Here is a 23,319-nt window from a genome sequence, read left to right as displayed (position 1 = left end):
CAAGGCAGCCACTCCTGATGAGACCTACTTGACTAGGATCAGAAGGAAGGAAAAGAAGTCCTCCCCTATCAGTGGACTTGGGGAGAGGCATGCATGCAGAAGGTGGAGGAAGGGAGGGATTGGGAAGGGAGGAGGGAGAGAACCACAGGGTGGGGGGATACAAAGTGAATATAGCATAATTAATAAAGAAAAACAAAAACAAACAAACACAAAAAAAACCCAGAAGCCCTACTGTATACCAATGACAAAAGGGCTGAAAAAGAAATCAGGGAAACAACACCCTTCACAATAGCCACTAATAACATAAAGTACCATGGGGTAACTCTAATCAAGCAAGTGAAAGATCTGTTTGAAAAAAACTTTAAGTCTCTGAAGAAAGAAATTGAAGAAGATATCAGAAGATGGAAAGGTCTCCCGTGCTCATGGATTGGTAGGATTAACACTGTGAAAATGGCGGTCCTGCCAAAAGCAATCTACAGATTCAAGGCAATTCCCATCAAAACACCAACTCAATTCTTTACAAACCTTGAAAGAAAGATTCTCAGTTTCTTATGGAGAAACAAAAACCCAGAATCTCCAAAACGATCCTGTACAACAGATCACCCGGGGGTATCTCCATCCCCGATCTCAAGCTGTACTACAGAGCAATAATAAAAACTGCATGGTATTGGCATAGAAACAGAAAGGAGGATCAATGGAACCGAATAGAAGACCCAGGGGTCTAGTCACGATATTTGTACTAATTCTTGGAGAACTCCCTATGCTGTGTTTTGATTATATTCACTGCCTGCCTCTAATACTTCCCAGCTACACCTTGCTTCCATATATACTAAACTTTTGTGTCCTCATTTACTTTTTAGCCCATCATTTTTGATTTGTTCTGCTCATGTACTCTTGGCTCTGTGTATTTCACAAGAGTTTGTTCATGACCAGGGGCCACATCCTTAAGGAGAATAAACTCCTCTAATGCCTGAATGTGCTGAGAAAGCTCTTTTCTTTTCTGGTGTCAGCCCCCTGACAAAATAGAAAAGCGGGTACTCACTCACCATTCTGTTCCCGTTGCACCCCAGCTGCCAGAAGGTCAGGCTCCCCTAGGCTGATATCATTCAGCCTCGTCCCCAGGCATTCCATGCAAAGGTGTTTGCACCACTCCTCAGCTTCCAGCTCTGAAAATAAGCACTCGTGTCAGTACAGGGCACATAAAGTAGGTAAATGCATCCTGAACTTCTCCTCAAGAAACTGTCAAGGACTGAACAAAACTATATTGAGGAAGTTGGAAAATTTTCTACAAATATTTCTTATAATTTTAAATTGTTATTTGTGGTGTCTCTCTGTGTGTGAATGTGTGTGTGTACATGTGTGTGTGTGAAATGTACATATGAACAGTTGAAAGAAAAACTGTATTGAGCATGTGACTTTCTCTGCTTCTGCTTCTGAGGTGTGTAACTGGAGGGTTAGACTCCCACTCAGTGGGTATTGCATTGGATCACGAGTCTGCCTGAGAATGGAATTACTTTTGTATGTATTGGCATTTCTTTACCAAAAAGAGGTGAGAGGTGTTATGATTTTGCCATAATGTCTACATAAAATGTGTTCTACGAACTCATATGTTTGAATATTTAGTCCCTTGATGCTGACACTGTTTGGTGAGGTTGTGCAAACAACCTTTCGCAGGGTTTGCCTAACAGTGCATATCAGAGATTTACAGTATGATTCACAACAGTAGCAAATTTACAGTAATGAATTAGCAGCAAAAAATAATTTTAGGGATGACCACAGCCTGAGGAACTGTGTTAAGTGGTCACAGTGTTAGGAAGGTTGAGAACCACTACCTCAGAATGTGTCATCCTCTAGAGGAGGTAGATTTCCTGGAGAAGGGGCTTACTTCCAGTCACCCAAAGGACTCTAATATTTAGTTTGCATCTTATAACAAACAACTACCCAGCATTCTCACTGCTGAGGACCAAGATCCCCCCCATGACCTTGTAGTTGTGATGGATTTATTGATATCTTTTGAATCACCAGCCAAAATAAATCAGTCCTCTTTTCAGTCATGTTTTCTGCCATAGCAAAGTCAGAAAGTGCCTACTGTACACGGGCAAAGTGCCTGCACAATCACTCAACAACTGATTCGCTCTTTGTTCTTGTTTGGATTACCTCATGACTCTTCTTATTCACAAGACACTTCTCTTTCATTGCTAGAAATACCAGATTATCTCTCGTTTATCCGGAATCCTATAGTAGAAAAGCTCTTGGGCCTTTATTTGCATGAGCTACTAAAGTACTAACATGAAGTCCTTGTGAATGAGGGTTCAAGTGATGACAGAATACGAGTCAAGTAGCCAAGGTACTTTGCAAATTTTTGGAAAAGTCAAGGTTTAATATTCAGGGACAATCTCCAAAATCACAATAGAAAAACTAGGCCAAAACTTTTGTATTGGCACCTGCCCAGAGAAGCTTCTGACTTTTCCATGCAGAATAAATCTGTACTGGAACTATGTAATGTAGATTTCTATCAAATCTCTTGCTCTTTGTGGATGACACTTCAACCTTTGCCTTGGCATTTTAAACTTCCCATAAAAAGTTATCTGTGACAGATTTTATTGACTGAAGGGATTTGCATATCAATTTTTTTTCTTTGATGGCCAACTCAAGCAAAATCATGTGATATTTCCCTCCTCAGTTTGTTCACACTGTCCTAGCATCAAAAACAGGCTTGATCAATGTGATGTAAAGACAGATTTGCTGTTTCGGTATAGTTTTATGTCAATCACAACATTCCCTAGTACATAAAGCAGAAAGATCATGCATCTTACGACACAATAAAAAACAATGGCCCTGACATTTGAATTATAAGAGGCATTTTATCTACCTCTAGTGTTGTTTAGCTATCTTAATATTTATGGCTTTATTTTGTATATATTTCATTACAGTCAGAGTCCTACTCATCTCTGCATGTGGGTATGTTAGTCATTTAAGGGGTATCCATCAGAAAATGGTAATCTCCTTCATTCATGGTTGAAGAAACCAAGATAACAGTAACCAAAGTCCCAAAAATTGTCAGGATATTTACAATATCCTTTTCCTGACCTCTGGAATGTGCTAACAATCTTCAAGTCATAACCTGAAACATGTAGTTACCTTTGATTCAGAAACCAGTAAGCAGATCACTTCCTTATGAAGCTGATCTTTCTGAGTAGGAACAACCAACCCGTAATGGGATTAACTACCCCATAATGAGAATAACTGCCCCATAATGGGAAAATTGCTCCGTAATTGGAACAGCTGCCCCAAACCAGAACAACTGCCCCATAATGTAAACAACTGCTCCTTCATGGGAATAATTGCCTATAATGGGAACAGAGGCTGCTCAACTGTGATACAGTGATTTCAGTATGAAAAGTAGATATCCCTTCATGCAATAATTCTCAGAATCCTCATACAGAACTGAAAAAATGTTCAACCAGATCACAGTTGACCAAGTCAGTACTTATACCCTCCTTTAGTTCTTTGGTTGTTTAATCCAAAGTTCATACCAGTTCCCCCCAAAAAGAGATAAAGATTATTGTTCTGTCTTCCTATATGATCAAGTGGAGTATTAAATTCCTTTCCTGACTTCAACATTGCTGTTTTCCTTTGCTTTCTATGAGCCAGTTGCAGAATATGATTTATTAGGATCTCTCTGTCTCCAGAATTGAGCTTCTGGCTTGAGGCTCTGGCAACCCACTCAAGTGATCCGAGTTCTACCACCTCTACAAGCCCAAACCCTCCTCTTCCCAGCAAGTGCCCTTCCTACTCTCAAGTCTTTGAATGTGTGTTACCCACTGAGTTTAATGATGATCCTACATAAGCATGAGTCAGAGGTTGTTTCCTAGGATATGGGCAACTTGTGCTGGTTACACAATAACAAACATACCATCCCTTCCTCTAGCCAGCATTGACCGTCCCTTTTTCAGTAATGCAGTCATGTTATCTTTTCTTTTCGTTTTTTAATTTTAATTATTATTTACATTTTATTAACTCTGTATCTTGCTCCCTCATTCCCTCCCAATGCCACCCTACCTCCCTCATCTTCTCCTTGCCCCTTTCCAAGTCCACTGATTGGGGAGAACCTCCTCCCCTTTCATCTGACCCTGGTTTATCAGGTATCTTCAGGACTGGCTGCAAAGTCCTCCTCTGTGGCCTAGCAGGACTGCTCCTCCCTTGGGGGATGGGGAGGTCAAAGAGCCTGCCATTGAGTTCATGTCAGAAATAGTCCCTGTTCCCCTTACTAGGGTCACCCACTTGGTTACTGAGCTACCACGGGCTACGTGCGAGCAGAGGTTCTAGGTTATATCCATACATGGTCTTTAGTGGAGTATCAGTCACAGAAAAGACCTCTGTGCCCAGATATATTTGGTCCTGTGTATCTCCTATCATCTCCATGTCATAGTAACTCCCCCTTCTTTCATATGATTCCCTGCACTCTACGGAAGGTTGGGGTAAGATGATCAATCCTCACTTAGAAAGACAAATGGAATGTGCATTGGACGTAGGAGAAAACAAGTAACAGGATAGGAGCCTACCACAGAGGGCTTCTGAAAGACTCTACCTAGCAGTCTATCAAAGCAGATACTAAGACTCATAACCAAACCTTCAGCAGCCATGTTTCTTATTTTTTTTCTTAAGTAAGCTCTGTATGTTATAATATTCTGTTTTCTATGACTATGAGTTTAACTTATTCTTTTTAATTAATTAGTATTTTTCTGTGAATCTGATGTTTCATAATAACTCATGACCTTTTATGAGGCAGAAAAGAACTTTACAAGTGGGCTATAATTTATGCTTTATGCTTTTCTCTCTCTCTCTCCTTGCCTTTCTGCCTCTGTCTCATGTGCATATGTGTGTATACATGCCATTTTTCTTTTCTTTTTTTATAAAGCAGAGGTTCATTTCAAATGAAATTGAAATAGACCTATTGCCTTTTGTCATTTATTTTACATATCAGACTTCTTAGTCTACACCCATTACGCAAATAATTAGATGCCTTTGTGAATAAAGAGACATTAAATGTTTCACAAAGGTTTCTGTAATTTTCTCCTCATGAAAGGAGTATTTTTTCATTAAGCACCTTTAACCCATCAGGTTGTGGCTGGGCTTAAGCTCCAAACTCTATACTAGAAACTCAAATATTTTATCATAAATAACACTAAATTAAGAAATACGGTGATTTTCAAAAGGAAAATTGGAAGGTATACCAGAATAGCAAGACAAAAAGAAAAAGGTGAAAGATGTGAAAAATGGGTTTGTTTGTGGAGAGAAGTGACGTGCAAAACAAAAATTTCAGGTCAATATATTGGTTCATATCTGGGCATCTGTTTCTTCCATTTCCTTTCTGCAGAGATTTAAGACAGGGAGATTGTGTGCTTTTTAACAAAGAAAAAGGTGTTTACTTTGAATATCCTAATAAAGGCCTTTTGAGTAAATGATGACATCTAAGCTTTATTGCTTTTACTGAATCTGAGCTTATAAAAATGACATTAAAGTTAAATGATCTAAAATGTAATATACTTTGAAAAATTCCATCAACTGTCTAGAAATATCTACATCAGGTAAAACTCCCATTGCAGAATTAAAAAGCATGGTATTGGTCACAGGCTCCTTTATTATACAATGCAGCCAAGATCAATTTTGTGTGGCAATTCTAAATCACTGTAACCAGCCCTCACTGCCTTTAGCTTGCAGGAGAAGTCTCAGGAAAGTACAGGTAAAGCAATCCTCCTGTCTTCTCTGCATGCCATGATTTTAATTGTACTATTGCCTTTTACCATTTTCTATAATCGGGTGATCAAGGTTATCTCCATATTTATTGAAGTATTAAATACAGGCTTTGCTGTAAACTAAAAAAAAATATTTCTCCATAGACCATTGCCTAGAGAATATAGAGCTTTCTTTCATTTTTGTATAAAAGATATAAAGCAGTGTGTATTTGGGGATCTTCCATTCTTCTTCCTTAAAGCATGGACAGTACTTCAGCAGGCACCAAATGATTGCATCTCTGTTTAGCATGTACAAAATAGCACTTTACTTCATTGTCAAATTCAAATAACTGATCTTCTCAGATTTTGGGAACAAATAGTTTTGTTTGGGTCAAATTTTTATGTTCTGTATAGACATGTCAGTGAAATTCCTGAGAAAGGTAAACAAAATGAGCTACTACTTAAGTGTATCTAATTGTTTATCAAGATAATCACAACTTATTTTCTTTGGTTTAACAGAAACTTGAGATAGCAAAATTTTATTGGAAACCTCAGTCTATTATCTTTCTTATTTTCTGAATTGTAAGAGCTAGGTTAGGTTTCCAGACAGTCAACTAGAAATTTTACTTACTTGTTTTCCAGAGTAACAAATAAAAAATAGTAGTAATTGACAAAATAATCAAATGTAATATTTCTCTGCCTGTCAAGAGTGCATTGCAAAGTGCTTTCATATGGAGGTGAACAAAAGACAGAAAAACTTAGAATTATACAAAGAACACAAAAAGAACAGAAATCAACACTTTTAAGTGGTATGAAAATTACATTGCAAGTGTCTCTGTGTGTCCATGTGTATGTGTGTGTGTGAATGAATGCGCATGTACATGCACATATGTGTGGATGAATGTGTGTGTGTTTTAGAGATGGGAATATGATTACGGGAAAACCTTTTCTAAAAGGAAGTTGGGACCATATCAGCAAGTAACATATTTGCTTCTTTCTGACTCACATGGCAGTATCTCTTGAACAGGTTCAATAATGTCTTAAAATTATACATAGTAATAAGAAGAATATGCCTTATAGGGGATACCCTTAAATCATCAAAAAATTGAACCATTTTATAATTTCTGATTATTGTAAACATCGAGATTTCTGATTGTCCCCCTAGTAATACTGAATATCTCACAGTGACCCAATGCTTTGACAAACAATATTGTCATAAATCACCACAGGCACATTAAGATGGAAATTAATTTTACATATTTTCTAAGACATTTCAGAATGTGTTTTTTTCTCTATGACAATGGTCTATTTCCATCCTCAGTATCCTGGAGCTCCATTCCTATCACTGCATTTAATGATCAGTTTGCTTGTTTCTGTGGTGTTCTTGGCTTTATTTCTGGCTGCTCAACCAAATATACAGTTGATCACTGTGAAAAATGTTCCATTCCTCAGAAATTAATTCCTAAATTAATGTTTAAAAATATATTATGACAAAACCTATGGAATAATAGCATGTGGTATCTTTTTCGGAAACAAAAGCATGTTAGTATTTTTTTTCTTTTCACTTTTGTCACTTTCTCCCAGAGACTTTGTTCTTCAGATGCTTAGATGAAAGGGAGAAGATGAGGGAGGGAGGGAGGGTTTGGGAGGGAATGAGGGAGTGGGATACAGCTGGGATACAGAGTTAATAAAATGTAACTAATAATAAAAATAAATAAATAAATAAATAGAAAGCACTTACATGTGAGAGATACCCAGGTAGGCTTAAAAAAAAAAGACACAAGTCATCTGGAAGATAACTAAGGTAACTAGTGAATGTGTGTAGTTATGATTTTTTTAAATAATAATCTTCCATGATAAGAATAATCTACAAGGAGAGCAACAGAACCAAAATATCTGGACACAGGGGTGTTTTCTGAGACTGATTCTCCAACCAAGGACCATGCATGGAGATAACCTAGACCCCCTGCTCAGATGTAGCCCATGGTAGCTCAGTCTCCAAGTGGGCACCCTACTAAGGGGAACAGGGACTGTCTTTGACATGAACTCAGTGCCTGGCTCTTTGTCCACCCCCCTGAGGGGGGAGCAGCCTTGCCAGGCCACAGAGGAAGACAGTGCAGCCAGTCCTGATGAGACATGATAAGCTAGGGTCAGATGGAAGGGGAGGAGGTCCTCTCCTATCAGTGGACATGGAGAGGGGAATGGGAGGAGATAAGGGAGGGAGGATCGGGATGGGAAGGAACGAGGGAGGGTGCTACAGCTGGGATACAAAGTGAATAAACTATAATTAATATAAAAAATAAAAAAATAATAAAAGGAGAATCATCTGCTGTAGGTTGCTACTTTTGTATAGATCAGTGAAAAATAGTTCATCTACCTATCAAAGAGATTAAAAGGGAAATGGCAAAGGACACATGAAGCATAAATCTGGGTACTCAGTGGTAGCTAAAATTTCCTCACTGATTCACTGTATGCTCAAGTGTTAATCTTCTCTCTTTGGTAGCAGAAAAATATCCCTCACTGTGTGCTATCCATGTGAGGAAAATTTTGGTGTTTCTGAGAAAACTCTAAGAAAATAAGACATGAGTCTTGTGATCTCAGTCTCTTCAAAAACAAAGAATTATTCTTGGAATGTGTTTTCATGTCCCTCTCAGGTGTTGTGGGTAGGAGTGAGCTTACTTCAGAGTTTCATTTCTACTGTTTATTGTTATTTGTTTATATGTTTCTATGGAAAAAATGTTTTCACCATGTGAGGCCTGTCCACCATGTGTAAGGTCTTATCTACCATGTACACGGGTTTGTGGGCCATGTGCAAGAGCATGTCCTGTCCTTGTGATTGCACATACTGCTCATGTAACTCCCTTTAACACTCAGAGTATACATTGTCTTATGCTCTGAATAAAGTTGGCAATTGCGTGGGGTTTATTCCACCTCATTTAACTGCTCCATTATCCCAGGTCCCATCAGGTCTAAGTGACAACATATTAAAATCTATTTCTTTATAGGTGGGAGTCCATAAATCAAGAATTTTTGAAAGAGTAAAAAATGTCTGAAAACTCTTCTGGTTTTCATCAAATAAGTTATTTTATATTTCTAGGTCTGTTTTAGGCAAATAACAGCCTTCTGTTTTATGGATTGGCTTGAAAGCAGAATTAAGAGACGACAATCCTCAGTAGTAAGAGAAAAGTACCTTCAGATTGCTCAATTTAATTAAAAAAACAAAACCCTAGGGAATCAGTGCTTGTGGAAGTCATTATAGTTCTAAGAGGAGCTAACAATCAAGGTCATGAGGGTGCTGTCTGTGATCAAAGGACACTGTCCCTTTGTGCTTCTGCTAACAAATTTCTATTTCAAGGTAACTTATATTAGTTTCTTTTTAAATTTTTTGTCTTAAATCCTGGCTGAATAATAAAACAACTTAAAATATTAATTTAGTAAGATACCTTGCTTATCTGTTTTTTTGTGAGCAGATGGTTCAGAAAAGAGACTGTAGTGGATGATGACACTGTGAGGGGATAAGAGGAGGGAGAGATTTGACTGCTTTAGAAAGAGCCAAGAATTTGATTGTAGAGGTGAGGGGAATGATAATATATATCCATAGGGGAAAGTTTGTACAAGTTTGAGAAAAAAAGTACAGAAAAACTAGCAATATAGCTTAGGGGTAGAAGCTTGCCTATAATATCTGAATAGCTTGGTTCAGTCTACCATCAAGTGTTAAAAAAGAAAAAGCAAAACGTGTAAAACCTGACCATTTTCATAATCTTAAGAAGATAGATCTAATTTTGAAAAAAGCTATTGAATTACACGAGTATAAAATTTCTCATAATGCAAGAAGATGTTAATTTCAAAATGGCAGATGAGTCAGAATAAGGGCCTCAAGTGAAAAGGTGGGGTAGATGTGATTGTTCTTTTTGTTTTGTAGTGTAATTACCACGTCTTATTTTTCTGTGAAGACAAGCCCTTACACATTACTGACATGGCATGCATAGTTTTTCACAAATAGTATAGTACTGACTTTTGTTTTATTTTGTTTCATTTTTTGTATGTATGATTAGAGAGCATTCCATATTGATAATGTAACTAGCTTTTTAATGGTATGATAAAAATATCTCAACATTTCAATGAATAATATCTGATAAGATGAAACACCAAAAGAAGCATCAATAAAGTAGCACAATTATTTAGATATAAAAATGCAACATCAGAGGGAAGGTGGGATTAGGAGGGGAGGAGGAAGGGGTTCATGGAAGGATACAAAGTGAATAAAGTGTAATTAATAAAATTTTAAAGAATTAAAAAAGAAAAAAAATGTGTATTATTTCAATTGAACCAATCTATTCATATCAATAATTACAGGAATCATTGTGTCATTTATATAAGAATGCATTTATAAATACTATGGAATTAGGAAAATTTTTAATGTTCATGGAAAATGTATGTGAATGACTGATTGCCTATATCTCTAATATTACACTTATTTTATTAAGACTTTTAATTCTAAGAATCTATTAATATTTCCGAAAGTAAGTCTTCAACTTACTTTCACATCTCTTATTTAAAAATATTTAGAACCTATGCCATATTGCATATAAGTGTATAAATAGACATGTACAAAACAAAAAAAAATGCAGCATCAGGCATTAGAATAGTGAAACAGATGACAAATTTGAGAATATCAACATTCTACAGATTAGAGCAAGATGTTAAAATAGATGATAAATTAGGCTCTTTGTCATGGTAGTTCAATATACAGTTAGTAGGATAAGTTTCAGTATTATCAGACTGAAAAATTAACAGAAGTAATTACCAAGAAAATACTATTGAAGTCATAAAACCTTACAGTAAAAAAAAGGAGAAATCAAGTGACCTTTCAGAGCACTAAGAATAGCAGTGACCCCGAGACATTTCAGTGACACAAACCTTATATAACACAGAAGTTCCACCTGTCAAAATGGTTTATCTTTCTCAGCTACTATATTAGAAAGCAGGATTGAAAATTTATGAAGATTCCAAAACTAAAAAATATAGATTAATACCAAAGAGAAAATCAACAGCTTTTCATAAGGTATTCTGAGAACACTTATTAACGAATCATGAGTCTCTTCTGGACTTTTCACTATTTTTCACAAGGTTATTTTATTCTTAGCTTCCTAACATAGTTGAAATAACCACAAGTTTAGTGTTTATTTGATTTTTTCTTTTAAAAAATAATTATTTATTTATTACAATTTACTTAGTTTGTATCCAGGCTATAGCCCCATCCCTTGTCTCCTCTCAATCCTACTCATCCTCCATCTTCTTCCCCTTTTGCCCCTTCCATAGTCCACTGATAGGGGAGGACCTCCTCCTCTTCTATCTTACCCTAGTGGTTGTACAAGATTATATTCCAACCAGCAATGGAGGAGGGTTCTCCTTTCTCCCACACCCTCTCCAGCATGTGTTGTCACTTGAGTTTTTGATTAGCCATTCCAATGAATGTGGGGTGGAATCTCAGTGTTGTTTTGATTTTCATTTCCTTCATGACTAAAGAGGTTGAACATTTCTTTAAGTGTTTTCCCCCATTTGATATTCCTCTGTTGAGAATTCTTGGTTTAGCTCTGTACCACATTTTTTAATTGGCTCACATTTTGAAGACAGAGTCTGCTATGGTTAATATGATAGGACAGGAGGAGACTGCTGACCACATTGGGCCTATAGTCAAGAAGCAGAGAAGATGAACATTGATTATTTTCCTTTCTCCTTTTTATTATTCCAATACACAAGACCACCTAATGGTGTGTCCAACATTTAAGATGTGTATTGTTATTCTTTTCTTGATGTGATAAAATACCATGACCAAGACAACAATAAGAGCAAAAGATTATTTGGGACCCACAGTTCCAGAGGGTTAGAAGTCCATTGCCACCAGGTGGGGAAGTTACAACAGAGATGCAGACAGACATGTTGCTGGAGCAGCAGCTGAGTGCTCACATCTAAAACCACAAGCAGTAGGCACAGAGAACACTTTGATAGAGTGAGGCTCTTTAAGGCCCCATGTGCCTCTTTAAACAAGGTCGTACCGTACCTGTTAATCTTGCCCAAACAGCCGCCAACTGGGGACCAAATTACATGCTGTGTGTTTTCCTGTTCTGTTAACCCTTTTTGTAAACACCGTCACTAACATACCTAGAGCTGATTCTAAATCCCAGTAAGCTGACAAGATCAGCTACCACATGATAAATGGTTTATGACTGCATTTCTTGGCCATTGGACCAGATCATAGTTAGAGACCCTGCTACCCTTTTATAGGGAGGGGGTCACTTTGATGCCCTTCCCTGTCTAATTTCTAGATTGACCCTCCTGTAAAACTACAACCAAAGGAAGGAGTAATTTCATGTAAAATCACCCAGACAGTGGGGAGAAAGGTAAGACTCACAGCTAATTTACAGAAATTATAGAGTTTTGATAATTTTGTTTGTTTGTTTCTTGAGACATGGCTTCTGTGTGTAGCCCTGGCCATCCTGGAACTTATTATTTTGACCAGGCTGGCCTCAAACTGACAGAAATCCACCTGCCTCTTTCTCCCAAATGCCCAGGGACAAGTGATGAGACCTGGTAGGCCATGCCAAATAGAAAGGGGAGGAGGACCTCCCATACCAGTGGACTAGGGAAGGAGTATAGGGGGAGAGGAGGGAGGAAGGGTGGGATTGGGAGGAGATGAGGGGGAGGAGCTCAGCTGGGATACAAATTGAAATAAACTGTAACATGTTAATAATAATAACAAAGTGAGCATAGTAAAAAAAAATTGTTAACTATCATATTGGGATTTTAAAGCAGTAACAAAGCAGTGAGTTTTCATTTTATGTACGTATTCTTATAAGGGAAATTAACACAAAGTTGTTTCTGGATTGTTTGTGGGGACATTGATTTTAGCCTCATGTCAGTGGCTCTACAAAGAAGTAGAAATCTAGGCTTATAATAAAGGTTTATTTTATTCTTTTTGTTAGCTTTAAATTAATGACATTTACATTGCCCAGAAAGGTAAAGAAAATGACAATTTTTTAATATTTTACATACATTCAGATTCTCTCACACTGTTAACATTATGAAGTTTATATAATTTTTGTCATTGAAATTAATTATCTTACATTCCCTTTTCTAAATATGTATGGTGTCTTTGTGTTAAAACTTTGATTTTTCACTTTGTTCTTTTCCTTCTTTCCTTTCTTTTTTTCCTTTCTTCTTTCCCTCCTTTTATAAATGTTTTTGAGATTATAATAACACTATTTCCCCTTCTCCATCTATACTGCTCACCATGTACCAATATTTTATCAGTGATAAGTGTTGAAAACTATTAATATATTTCTTACTTTAGGGGTTTCCATTGTGTATTAGCCTTTTAAACATGAAGTGTGTGGATTCTAACAAAATCTGGGAAAAATCCCCTACAATGGGAGTTCTTGAGATACAAGAATCTCCCATCTTTTGCTCCAGTGGGATTGTACACTTAGTTATAACAAAACAAGTCTTACTTTTAGTAAAATATTCAGCTCACGTTATTTTTTTATTTTAAAAACATTTTACACATCTGAAAACTTCCAGGGACTTAATCTTCCTTACTGACCCAAGAAATAAAGAAAAAAAAATACTACTATTCCAAACTGCATCAATAGCTCTTTATACTACTAATGGGAACAGGATGGCTATTATGATCTTTGTCTACAAACTCCATTTAGATATAAAGTGTATGAGTATTGGCATTTAGACAAGGGAAAATGAGCATAAGGGCCAAACAGTCAAAAGAGGGAAGTCTTAGACATGGGCTTACATTGGACATTGAATACACACTTTTTAATTCCTTCATATCCTGTAATTGTAAGTCACAAATCTAGCATGTTAATAAGCTATTTATTTTGATTATTTTAAATTTTATGTGAAAAAGACATTCTCAACATTGAGATAGTGAAAATATTCTAAATAAAATAGCCATCTGAAACTAAAATCTTTGTGATATAATAAGTGTAATCATGGTTTTGTTATGTACATGCAGAAAATCAGACTTAAAATTTTGAAAGTATTTTTAGATTAAAAAGAAAAGAACATATCAAGCATTTTAAAACAAAAGAACTATTTTATTACAGTGAGACATTACAGTGTACAAGTTGTGGCTTTCAAATGCAGGGCCTTATCAGACATGGCCTTGTGTTTTCTGCAGTGAGTAAGAAATAAGAGAAATTATGGTTGGCAGCTCATCTAACTTGCAGCCTCAGCATTTTTGCCATCTGTTTAATACAAAATGGCTGGGAGTTGATCTCTAAGAGGTACACTTGTAAAAGTCTTTTAAAAAGAGAAGAAACACATATTTCCACAATCTGAAAATACTCTGATACATTTCATTCTTTCTCTTTCTGCATTCTCTGTAACAGTTTCTGGAAAATACAGGTAATGAGGTATACTCATATAGACTGTGACTGAATATTGAAATGTAAAAGTGTGTCATATATGTAATATACCACATTTTTATGAGAAGCCTCAGCAAGACTAAGGCTGAGACAAGTTTATACCAAGCAATTACACATATTTCGAATTTTTTTCTCATTTATTTATTTTTTCCACTTTACATCTTTGTAGCACCTTCCTTCCTCCCCTCGCAGTCCCTTAGTTGGCTCTGATGTTTTTCTTGTGGAGCTCCTGTCACTTCCGGGGCCCTTTTGTCTTCCCCCACCATTATTAACCAAGACAGAGGACCCAAATGAGGAATAAAAAGAGGGGAAACAAGGTAGGAGAGGGGACACAGAGAGTTAAGTGTGTGGTTTACAAATAAGATAAAATATTACTACGATCTGGTATCCCTATATGTTTTCTTGTTAGCTTCCTTTGTGTCTTCCAAATTGTGTTCTCAATGTGTTACCTCATAGAATATCCTCAGTCTGTAACCTCTCATAAATGTTCCTGGTTTTAAATTGTGTAATTTTTATCTCATCTTTATTATAAGAAAGACATTATTGTGTAAGATGAGCATTTTAAAGTGAGATAGATGTAAACTTTCTGATACATTGAGCTCTAAGTCTTGTTGTATGGCCATTTGGAGTCTCTCTGTCCAAAACTACAATAAAGCCTCAAGGAGAAGTACCTTAGGTCATATCCACAAGGCTGTCAGATAGCAAAATGTTTCTGCTTGAAGCAGAAGTTTACTTATTTTCTGGTATTAGTGGCATCGATAGACAGTGATAGAGGCAAACTGTCGCCCCAAAAGAAGAGGCATAATAGAAGGGATGCTTCATTCCCAAATGGTCTCCCCTTTATGGGGAATCAATTCTTTTAAGAAATGACTGAGTGTTTTTATTTATTGTGAAAACTAAGACGTCAAAAGATTCTTTTCTTATTTTGTGGCTTTACAAATAAATAAAACTCATTCTGTAACCATGTCTTTTGCTGAGTGCTTTTCACTAAATATTTAAGTAATCTCTTACCAATGGTTTATTTTAAACAATGCCAAACTCCTTCAATAATGTTATCAGAAACTTTTTGTTTGTTACAAAAAGTTTTAGTTTTTTCATGAAAAAGACAGACCTGAGGAGAGCAAGGATAATTGAGTGGAGCAGGCACTTTATATCCTCTTACATGAGAAGGGGGCACATAGACACTGTACTTCTGCAACTGTGGACAGAGACCAAAGCCAGGGTAACAGTGGCGTTTTCAGGATGCATTGCAGGGTAACTCCTGGAGAGATTTTACACTTATCACAGGCCAAGGAGATCTAGCTTTCCTGGGTATTCTTCCTTGTGTTGGCCTCATTCTCTCCCCTAAAAGCTTCTATAGCCTCTTCAAGTGTGAATTCTGTATTTATGATAAAGCAAAGGAGGACCTTCAGTGCTATGAAGAGTCTTCTCCAGGAATCAGAGGATCAGCAGGCACTTGAGTGATATTATAAGGTTTGCTTCCCAATGGTAGAGAAGTATCCACTGATTCCAAGATCTAGCAAGATGGACTGTCTTACACTTGCAGTCTGCAATCCTGGCTCTCAGTAGGTTGAGGCAGGAGGATTGATGTGAATTTCAGTCCAGCTGAAATGGTGAGTACCAGACTAGTTTGTGTTAATTTAAAAAAAAGACCTTGTTAAAAATACAAAACAAAAGAATGCAAAATACAATGCTAAGATTGCATTTCGTCAGGGAACTCTCCAGATGTGGATTCCCACAGAAAATTTGTGGTCATTTTCCTTTTCCTGACTTAAGCTGTTAGGCTTAAATTCATTCTTCTTCCTGAGGTGTGAGAAAAAGTAAAGACCATGTGATTTGAGCCTTGCTTTTATTTTCTACAAAAAGGAAACTAAAGTTCTGATTCCTAGAATTTTAAGTGTTGTCTTTGTCTACTGTATGAAATCACATCAATGTCAGTTTTATTTTGAGTGCTGTATAAAAAATGACTGTCTTAAGTATCCATGTTATGTTGTGATATCTGTGCATATGAGTTCATTTGTGTCCATGTGTTCAGATGCATTTATGTATGAACACTCATGCATGTGAAGGGTACCATTAAATATCTGCTGTCTTCCTCAGTTAATCTCTATCTTAGTGTGTGAGATAGGATCAGTCACTGAGCCTCTATCTCACTGACTCAGCTGGACTGGGGGCCAGCAAGCCTCAGAGATAGTCTTGTTTCTTCTGCCAGGAATGGAGATTACAGGTGAGGACCACCTCACTCACTGTTTTATATTGGGGCCAAAGGTCTGAACACAAGTCCTTACACTTGTATGGCAAAGATTTGACTGACTAAACCAGTCTCCAGCTTTATAGCTATTTAGCTCCTTTATTGAATAATGCTAGAACCTTCTTGCTGTTATTTGGATCTGTAAACCAAAATCAACCAATTATAAATCATTCAAGAGTTAAAAAGCAAACTCAATCAAATAAAATAAACGTGTCAAGCCAAACTGAAAACAAATATTAAGGTCCTTTGACTCAAAGTTGACTTAGCACAAACTGTTACTAATTAGTTAAACTTGGAAATAACTCTCTGTGTTGCTCTAATAATACAAGGAAAAATAAGAAACCACTGCATTTGTTTGAATAAAGAAATTCAGATTCCTAAGCCTCACTCCAAATAACAACAAAACCATTGGAGTCTGTGTTTTGCCTATGCATCAGTAAAAAGATAAATGACTCAACAAATATTATGATAGAATAGAACTGACAAAATGTGAGTGTTTTATGCTTGTTTGTTTGTTTTGGGAGGACGTTTCAAGACAGGGTTTCTCTGTGTAGCCTTGGCTGTCTTGGACTCACTTTGTAGACCAGGCTGGCCTCAAACTCACAGAGATCTGATTGCCTCTTCCTCCTGTGTGCTGGGATTAAAGATGTGAGCCACCACACCCTGATTTTATGCTTGTTGGCTTATTTCCTAATACTGTTTTTCCATGACAACACCAAAGTTAAATAGTGTCTATAAGTGCCATATGATGAACAAAAATTGTCAAATTTAGGTCCTTAGAAAAAAGTTTCCTGTTCTGGAAAACCATAAAGCAATAGAAAATCATTGAGTGGGGATTTAGGATCTTTGATGTCTTCATAACAGTAGTGGGTTTGAGGCAATATGCTCAATTGCTTGAAACCAGCATTTGTTAGCAGAAAGCAGTAGGTGCTGGGCAACAATAGGTCACATCCGCTTAAAAGATCTCCAATGAGATCTTTGAAAAGAAAACAAAAACAGAAACAGAGGTAAAAGAAGTTGGACAAAAAACATTATCAACTGTCTTCCTCAAAAATTATTGAACTACTAAAATAAACTTATAACTTAGTGTTAAATGAAGAGAGAAGAGGGAAACCATTATTTTCTAGGTTCTTGGTAGAGCACATCTTTTCAAGCTCGTATACAGGGAGGTGGGTAGAAGAAACAATGTATTTTAGTGATAAAATGTCTGTGTAGCACTGGACTATGATTGTGGGCCAGCTATTTTTCCCCATGTGCCCCACCACCATGCCAGAAGCTATTTAAAAGGGAGAACAAGTCCTTCTAACACTAAATTTTCTGAACACAAATGTACCACATCGATGCTTCACAGTTATTGATATCATGATTCTTCCTCTCTGAATGGTGGGAGGATGAAACATTCCAGGGGAGTAGGGGATTGGCATTTAAGAGAGAAATAAAATGGAATTATGTAGGCTCATAACTTTGGTAATTACTGAATTAAATAAGAACAAGAGTGGTTTTCTATTGCTTTTACCTCATTTTAAATCCTTTAATATGTAAATGCACTTGATAAATCTTCAAAAAGGAAGGCATATAACATTGTATTCTCCAAACTTCTCTGACCATAAAAAACAAAAACAAAACAAAACAAAACATTTTCCTGAACATTGCTTGTAACCTCTTAAATAATAATATCTGGCTGGATTTCATTGCGAAGGTTTAGGACAAGTGTCCTGGAGGTCATTTGATTAAAGGGTAGATCAGGAAGCTTTGGAGAATCCAGATAGACAAAGTCAAGCTGGGAGAAACTTCTTTTCTGAGACTCAGCAGGTTAGATGTTAAGGATAAGATCTCTACCTTCATGTCTGAAAGCTTTTGTTTTAAGATTATATATATTTATCTAATCAACCTATAAACATAGAATCTAAATGTATACACTTGTCTGACATTAATTTTATTTCTGTATTTTCTGGTTTTGTGTTTAATACAAATTTGGAATTCACTGGTCTGACTTTCGTTCATGTAAGTGATGTGTTCTTCAGTCCTGGCCACAGAACCAGATACATAATCGTAGTTTCTTCACAAAGCCTCTGATCAGAAGTTTAGCCCAATACAGATAATTGCAGAAGCAACAGCTCTTTTGAAGAAACTGCTTTAACCAAGACAAATAATGTGTGGTGGTACCATGCCCATATCACTTAATATTTGTTGCGTCCAAAAATTTCCAGCTCACCAATAGTGGTTCCTACTGTATAGATCATAATAATCTTTGTTTAAGTGGTATGAAATATTAATGTAGTAAAATTAATTTTACAAATTCAGAAATGTTTTTTTCTAAATCTATTTAAAAATGCATAGAACTTAATATGTCTTAACTTCAAAATACACCTTGATTACTGGATTACAGAAAAATATGTAAGAAGTCATAAATAATTCACAGTATAGAAATTATACTCTCAAATTCTGAGAAAATATGTACTGAGTAGAGACATATCATCAGTAGTATATGTTGAAGGGATGATTGTAATAAAAATACTACAATTCAAGACAAAACAAAAACCCCGAATTAAAGAATTTCCTTTATAATTAATCTTGATGTCATATTACAATAGATAATTAACTAAGATACAGTATAAAATTATTGTGAGAAAGAACAAGTTAAATTCAAGGCTGTATAGACACACTAACAAGCAACAGATGCCTAATTAATACTGGCCAATTTTATTCTTGTAATATTATTAAACCCACCTTTTAAAACAGAACTACAAAAACAATAATCTTTCTGTGTATGTATGTAACCAGGCATGAATGTGGGCATACGCAGTGAAATTAGAAGGGAAACCAGTGGAAGAGAAAAAGTATTGAGGAAATTGAGGCTGGCAATAGGACACATAAAACATGAAAGCTGAAAGGTGCGATGGGGATTCATAAGGATGGAAGAGAATGAGAACAATAATAGACAAAAATAAATTTTGTGTGAAAATGTCACAATGAAACCTAAACGGGGTATACCAATTAAAATAAATAAATACAGCAATTCAATAAAAATAAATTCATGAAATTTATAGAAACATAATCAAGGGAGAAAGGGGGTCCTGACAGGCCATGCATAAAATAGTCAGACAATCTCTTGCTTAAAATTGTTAGTCTATTTGCGAATAGTGAAACTTTGACCTCTTCCTTTCTGATTTGTATCCACTTGATCTCCTTTAGCTGTCTTATTGCTTTAGCTAGGACTTCGAGTACTATGTTGAAGAGATATGGAGAGAGTAGGTAGCCTTGCCTTGTCCCTGATTTCAGTGTGATTGATTTAAATTTCTCTCCATTTAGTTTGATGTTAATTATAGGCTTGCTGTATATTGCCTTTACTATGTTTAGGTATGTGCCTTGTATCCCTGATCTCTCTAAGATTTTACACATTAATGGGTGTTGGATTTTGTCAAATGCTTTTTTTGGCATCTAAGGAAATAATCATGTGGGTTTTTTTCTTTCAGTTTGTTTATATGATGGATTCCATTGATGGATTTCCGTATGTTGAACCACCCCTGCATGCCTGGATGAAGCTTACTTGGACATGGTGGATTCGGCTTGCAAGTATTTTATTGAGTATTTTTGCATCAATGTTCTCAGATGATATGATAGTATACACAAGCGACCCTAAAAAGTCAACCAGAGAACTCCTTCAGCTGATAAACACCTTCAGCAAAGTGATTGGTTACAAAATCAACTCAAAAAAATCAGAAGCATTCCTGTATACCAAAGACAAAAGGGAGGGAAAGAAATTAGGGAAACAACACTCTTCACAATAGGCCACCAATACCATAAAGTACCTTGGGGTGATTCTAAACAAGCAAGTGAAAGACCTGTATGAAAAAAACTTCAAGTCTCTGAAGAAAGAAATTGAAGAAGATATCAGAAGATGGAAAGATCTCCCATGCTCATGGATCAGTAGGATTAACAGTGAAAATGGCCATCCTGCCAAAAGCAATCTACTATTCAATGCAATTCCCATCAAAACACCAACACAATTCTTCATAGATCTTGAGAGAAAAATTGTCAACTTCATATGGAGAAACAAAAAACCCAAAATTTCCAAAATGATCCTGTACAACAACAGATTTTCTGGAGGCATTTCCATCCCTGATCTCAAGCTGTACTACAGAGCAATAGTAATAAAAACTGCATGGTATTGGCACAGAAACAGAATAGTGTATCAAGGGAACCGAAATGAAGACAGACCCAGAAATAAACTCACATACTTATTGCTACTTGATTTTTGACAAAACCATTCAATGAAAAAATGATACTATCTTCTACAAATGGTCCTGGTCCAACTGGATGTCTACATTCAGAAAAATGCAAATAGATCTCTATTTATCACCCTGCACAAACTAAAGTCCAGGTGGATCAAAGACCTCAACATAAAACCAGACACACTAAATCTCTTAGAAGAAAAAGTGGGGAAGAACCTTAAATTCATTGGCACAGAAGACAACTTCTTGAACAGAACACCAACAGCACAGGCTCTAAGAGCAACAATCAATAAATGGGACCTCATGAAACTGAAAAGCTTCTGTAAAGCAAAAGATACTGTTGTCAGAACAAAATGACAGCCTCCAGACTGGGAAAAGATCTTCCCCAACCCTATATCTGACAGAGGGCTGATATACAGACTATATAAAGAACTAAAGAAGTTAAAAACCAACAAGGAAAGCAATCTGATTAAAAAATGGGGTACAGAGCTAAACAGAGAATTCTCAGTAGAGGAGTACAGAATGGCAGAGAAACACTTAAAGAGATGCTCAATGTCCTTAGCCATCAGAGAGATGCAAATCAAAATGACCCTGAAATTTCACCTTATGCCCATCAGAATGGCTAAGATCAAAAACTTAAGTGACAACAGATGCTGGAGACATTATGGAGAAAGGGGCACCCTCCTTCACTGCTGGTGGAAATGCAAACTTGAACAATCACTTTGGAAATCAATCTGAAACTTTCTCAGATAATTAGGAATTGTGCTTCCTCAAGATCCAGCTATACCACTCCTAGGCATATATCCAAAAGATGCTCAAGTACCCAACAAGGACATTTGCTCAACCATGTTTGTAGCATCTTTATTCGTAATAGCAAGAACCTGGAAACAACCCAGATGTCCCTCAGTTGAGGAATGGATACAGAAATTGTGGCACTTTTACACAATGGAATACTACTCATCAATTAAAAACAGGGAAATTGTGAAATTTGCAGCATATGGTGGGACCTAGAAAAGATCATCCTGATTGAGGTATCCCAAAAGCAGAAAGACACACACGGTATATTTTCACTTATATAGAATTATAAAATAGAATAAACATACTGAAATCTATACACCTAAAGAAGCTAAACAGGAAGGAGGACCCAGGGTATGATCAATCCTCACTTAGAAAGACAAATGGGATGGACATTGGGTGTAGGAGCAAACAAGTAACAGGACAGGAGGCTACGTCTCTGAAAGACGCTACCTAGCAGTGTATTGAGACTCATAACTAAACGTTCAGCAGAGTGCAGAGAATCATATGAAAGAAGGGGTAGTTAATATGACTTGGAGAGGACAGGAGCTCCACAAGGACCAAATATATCAAGGCACAGGGGTCTTTTATGAGACTGTTCTTCCGAACAATGACCATGTATGGATATAATCCAGAACCTCTGCTTGTATGTAGTCCATGGTAGCTCAGTATCCAAGTGGGTATCCTAGTAAGGGGAACAGGGACTGTTTCTGACATGAACTCAATGTTGGGCTCTTTGACCTCCCCCTCCCCTCAAGGGAGGAGCAGCCCTGCTAGGCCACAGAGGAAGACTTTGCAGCCAGTCCTGAAGATACCTGATATACCAGGGTCAGATGAATGGGGAGGAGGTCCTCCCCAATCAGCGGACTTGGAAAGGGGCAGGGAGGAGATGAGGGAGGGAGGGTGGAATTGGGAGGGAATGAGGGATTGGATACAGTTGGGATACAAAGTTAATAAACTATAACTAATATTAAAAAAATTAAAATTAATTAATAAATAAACAATTGTCTTAGGAAAAAATTAGCACAAAAATATTACAGGGGACAGAATAATTTCCCAGTGTTTATATGTTGGGTTTTTTGTTTGATTTTTTTTTAAATTAACTATAAGATGACAAAAAAAGAAAGTCTTTATCATGTTGCCTGTGTCTGTATGTATTTTTGTAAGTATTGCTTGTTCTTAGTGAAGTAATGAGTATTTGTTTTTATTTTTATTTTTTTAATTTTTATTAATTACAGTTTATTCACTTTGTATCCCCCCTGTAGCTCCCTCCCTCCTCTGCTCCCAATCCCACCTTCCCTTCCCCTTTTCCACCCATGTCCCTCTTCAAGTCCTCTAATAGGGGAGGTCCTCCTCTCCTTCCTACTGATACTAGTCTATCAGGTCTCATAAGGAGTGGCTGCATTGTCTTCCTCTTTGGCCTGGTAAGGCTGCTCCCCCCTCAGGGGGAGGGGATCAAAGAGCAGGCCAATCAGTTCATGTCAGAGACAAACCCTGTTCCCATTACTACAGAACCCACTTGGACACTAAACTGCCATGTGATACATCAATGTAGGGGTTCTAGGTTATCTCCAGGAATGGTCTTTGGTTGGAGTATCAGTCTCAGAAATGACCCCATTGCCCAGATTTTTTGGTTTTGTTGTTTTCCTTGTGGAGCTCTTGTCCTCTCCAGATCTTACTATCTCCCCCTTCTTTCATAAGATTTCCTGAAGTTTGGCTGTAAGTTTCAGCATCTTCTCTGATACCCTGCAGGGTAGAGCCTTTCAGAGGCACTTTAGGAATAGCGCTTCCTCTAGATCTAGCTATACCACTCCTAGTCATATATCCAAAAGATTCTCAAGTATGCAATGAGGACATTT

At 36.8% G+C, this 23,319-nt stretch overlaps 1 protein-coding gene across 2 annotated transcripts in view; it reads right to left on the bottom strand.

The window, feature by feature from the left end:
* Dok6 (docking protein 6) overlaps positions 1-23,319 on the bottom strand; it is a 528,294-nt gene that overhangs the window by 203,712 nt on the left and 301,263 nt on the right. For both annotated transcript variants that reach the window (XM_060376955.1, XM_060376954.1), the window contains exon 4: positions 1,047-1,166. In XM_060376955.1, coding sequence (XP_060232938.1) covers positions 1,047-1,166 — 120 coding nt within the window. The remainder of the gene's footprint in view (positions 1-1,046; positions 1,167-23,319) is intronic.

Source organism: Meriones unguiculatus, chromosome 2, assembly GCF_030254825.1.
Source record: "Meriones unguiculatus strain TT.TT164.6M chromosome 2, Bangor_MerUng_6.1, whole genome shotgun sequence".
Classification (NCBI taxonomy): domain Eukaryota; kingdom Metazoa; phylum Chordata; class Mammalia; order Rodentia; family Muridae; genus Meriones; species Meriones unguiculatus.
Note: the sequence above shows the minus strand (reverse complement) of the source record. Positions and strands in the feature narration are given on the sequence as shown.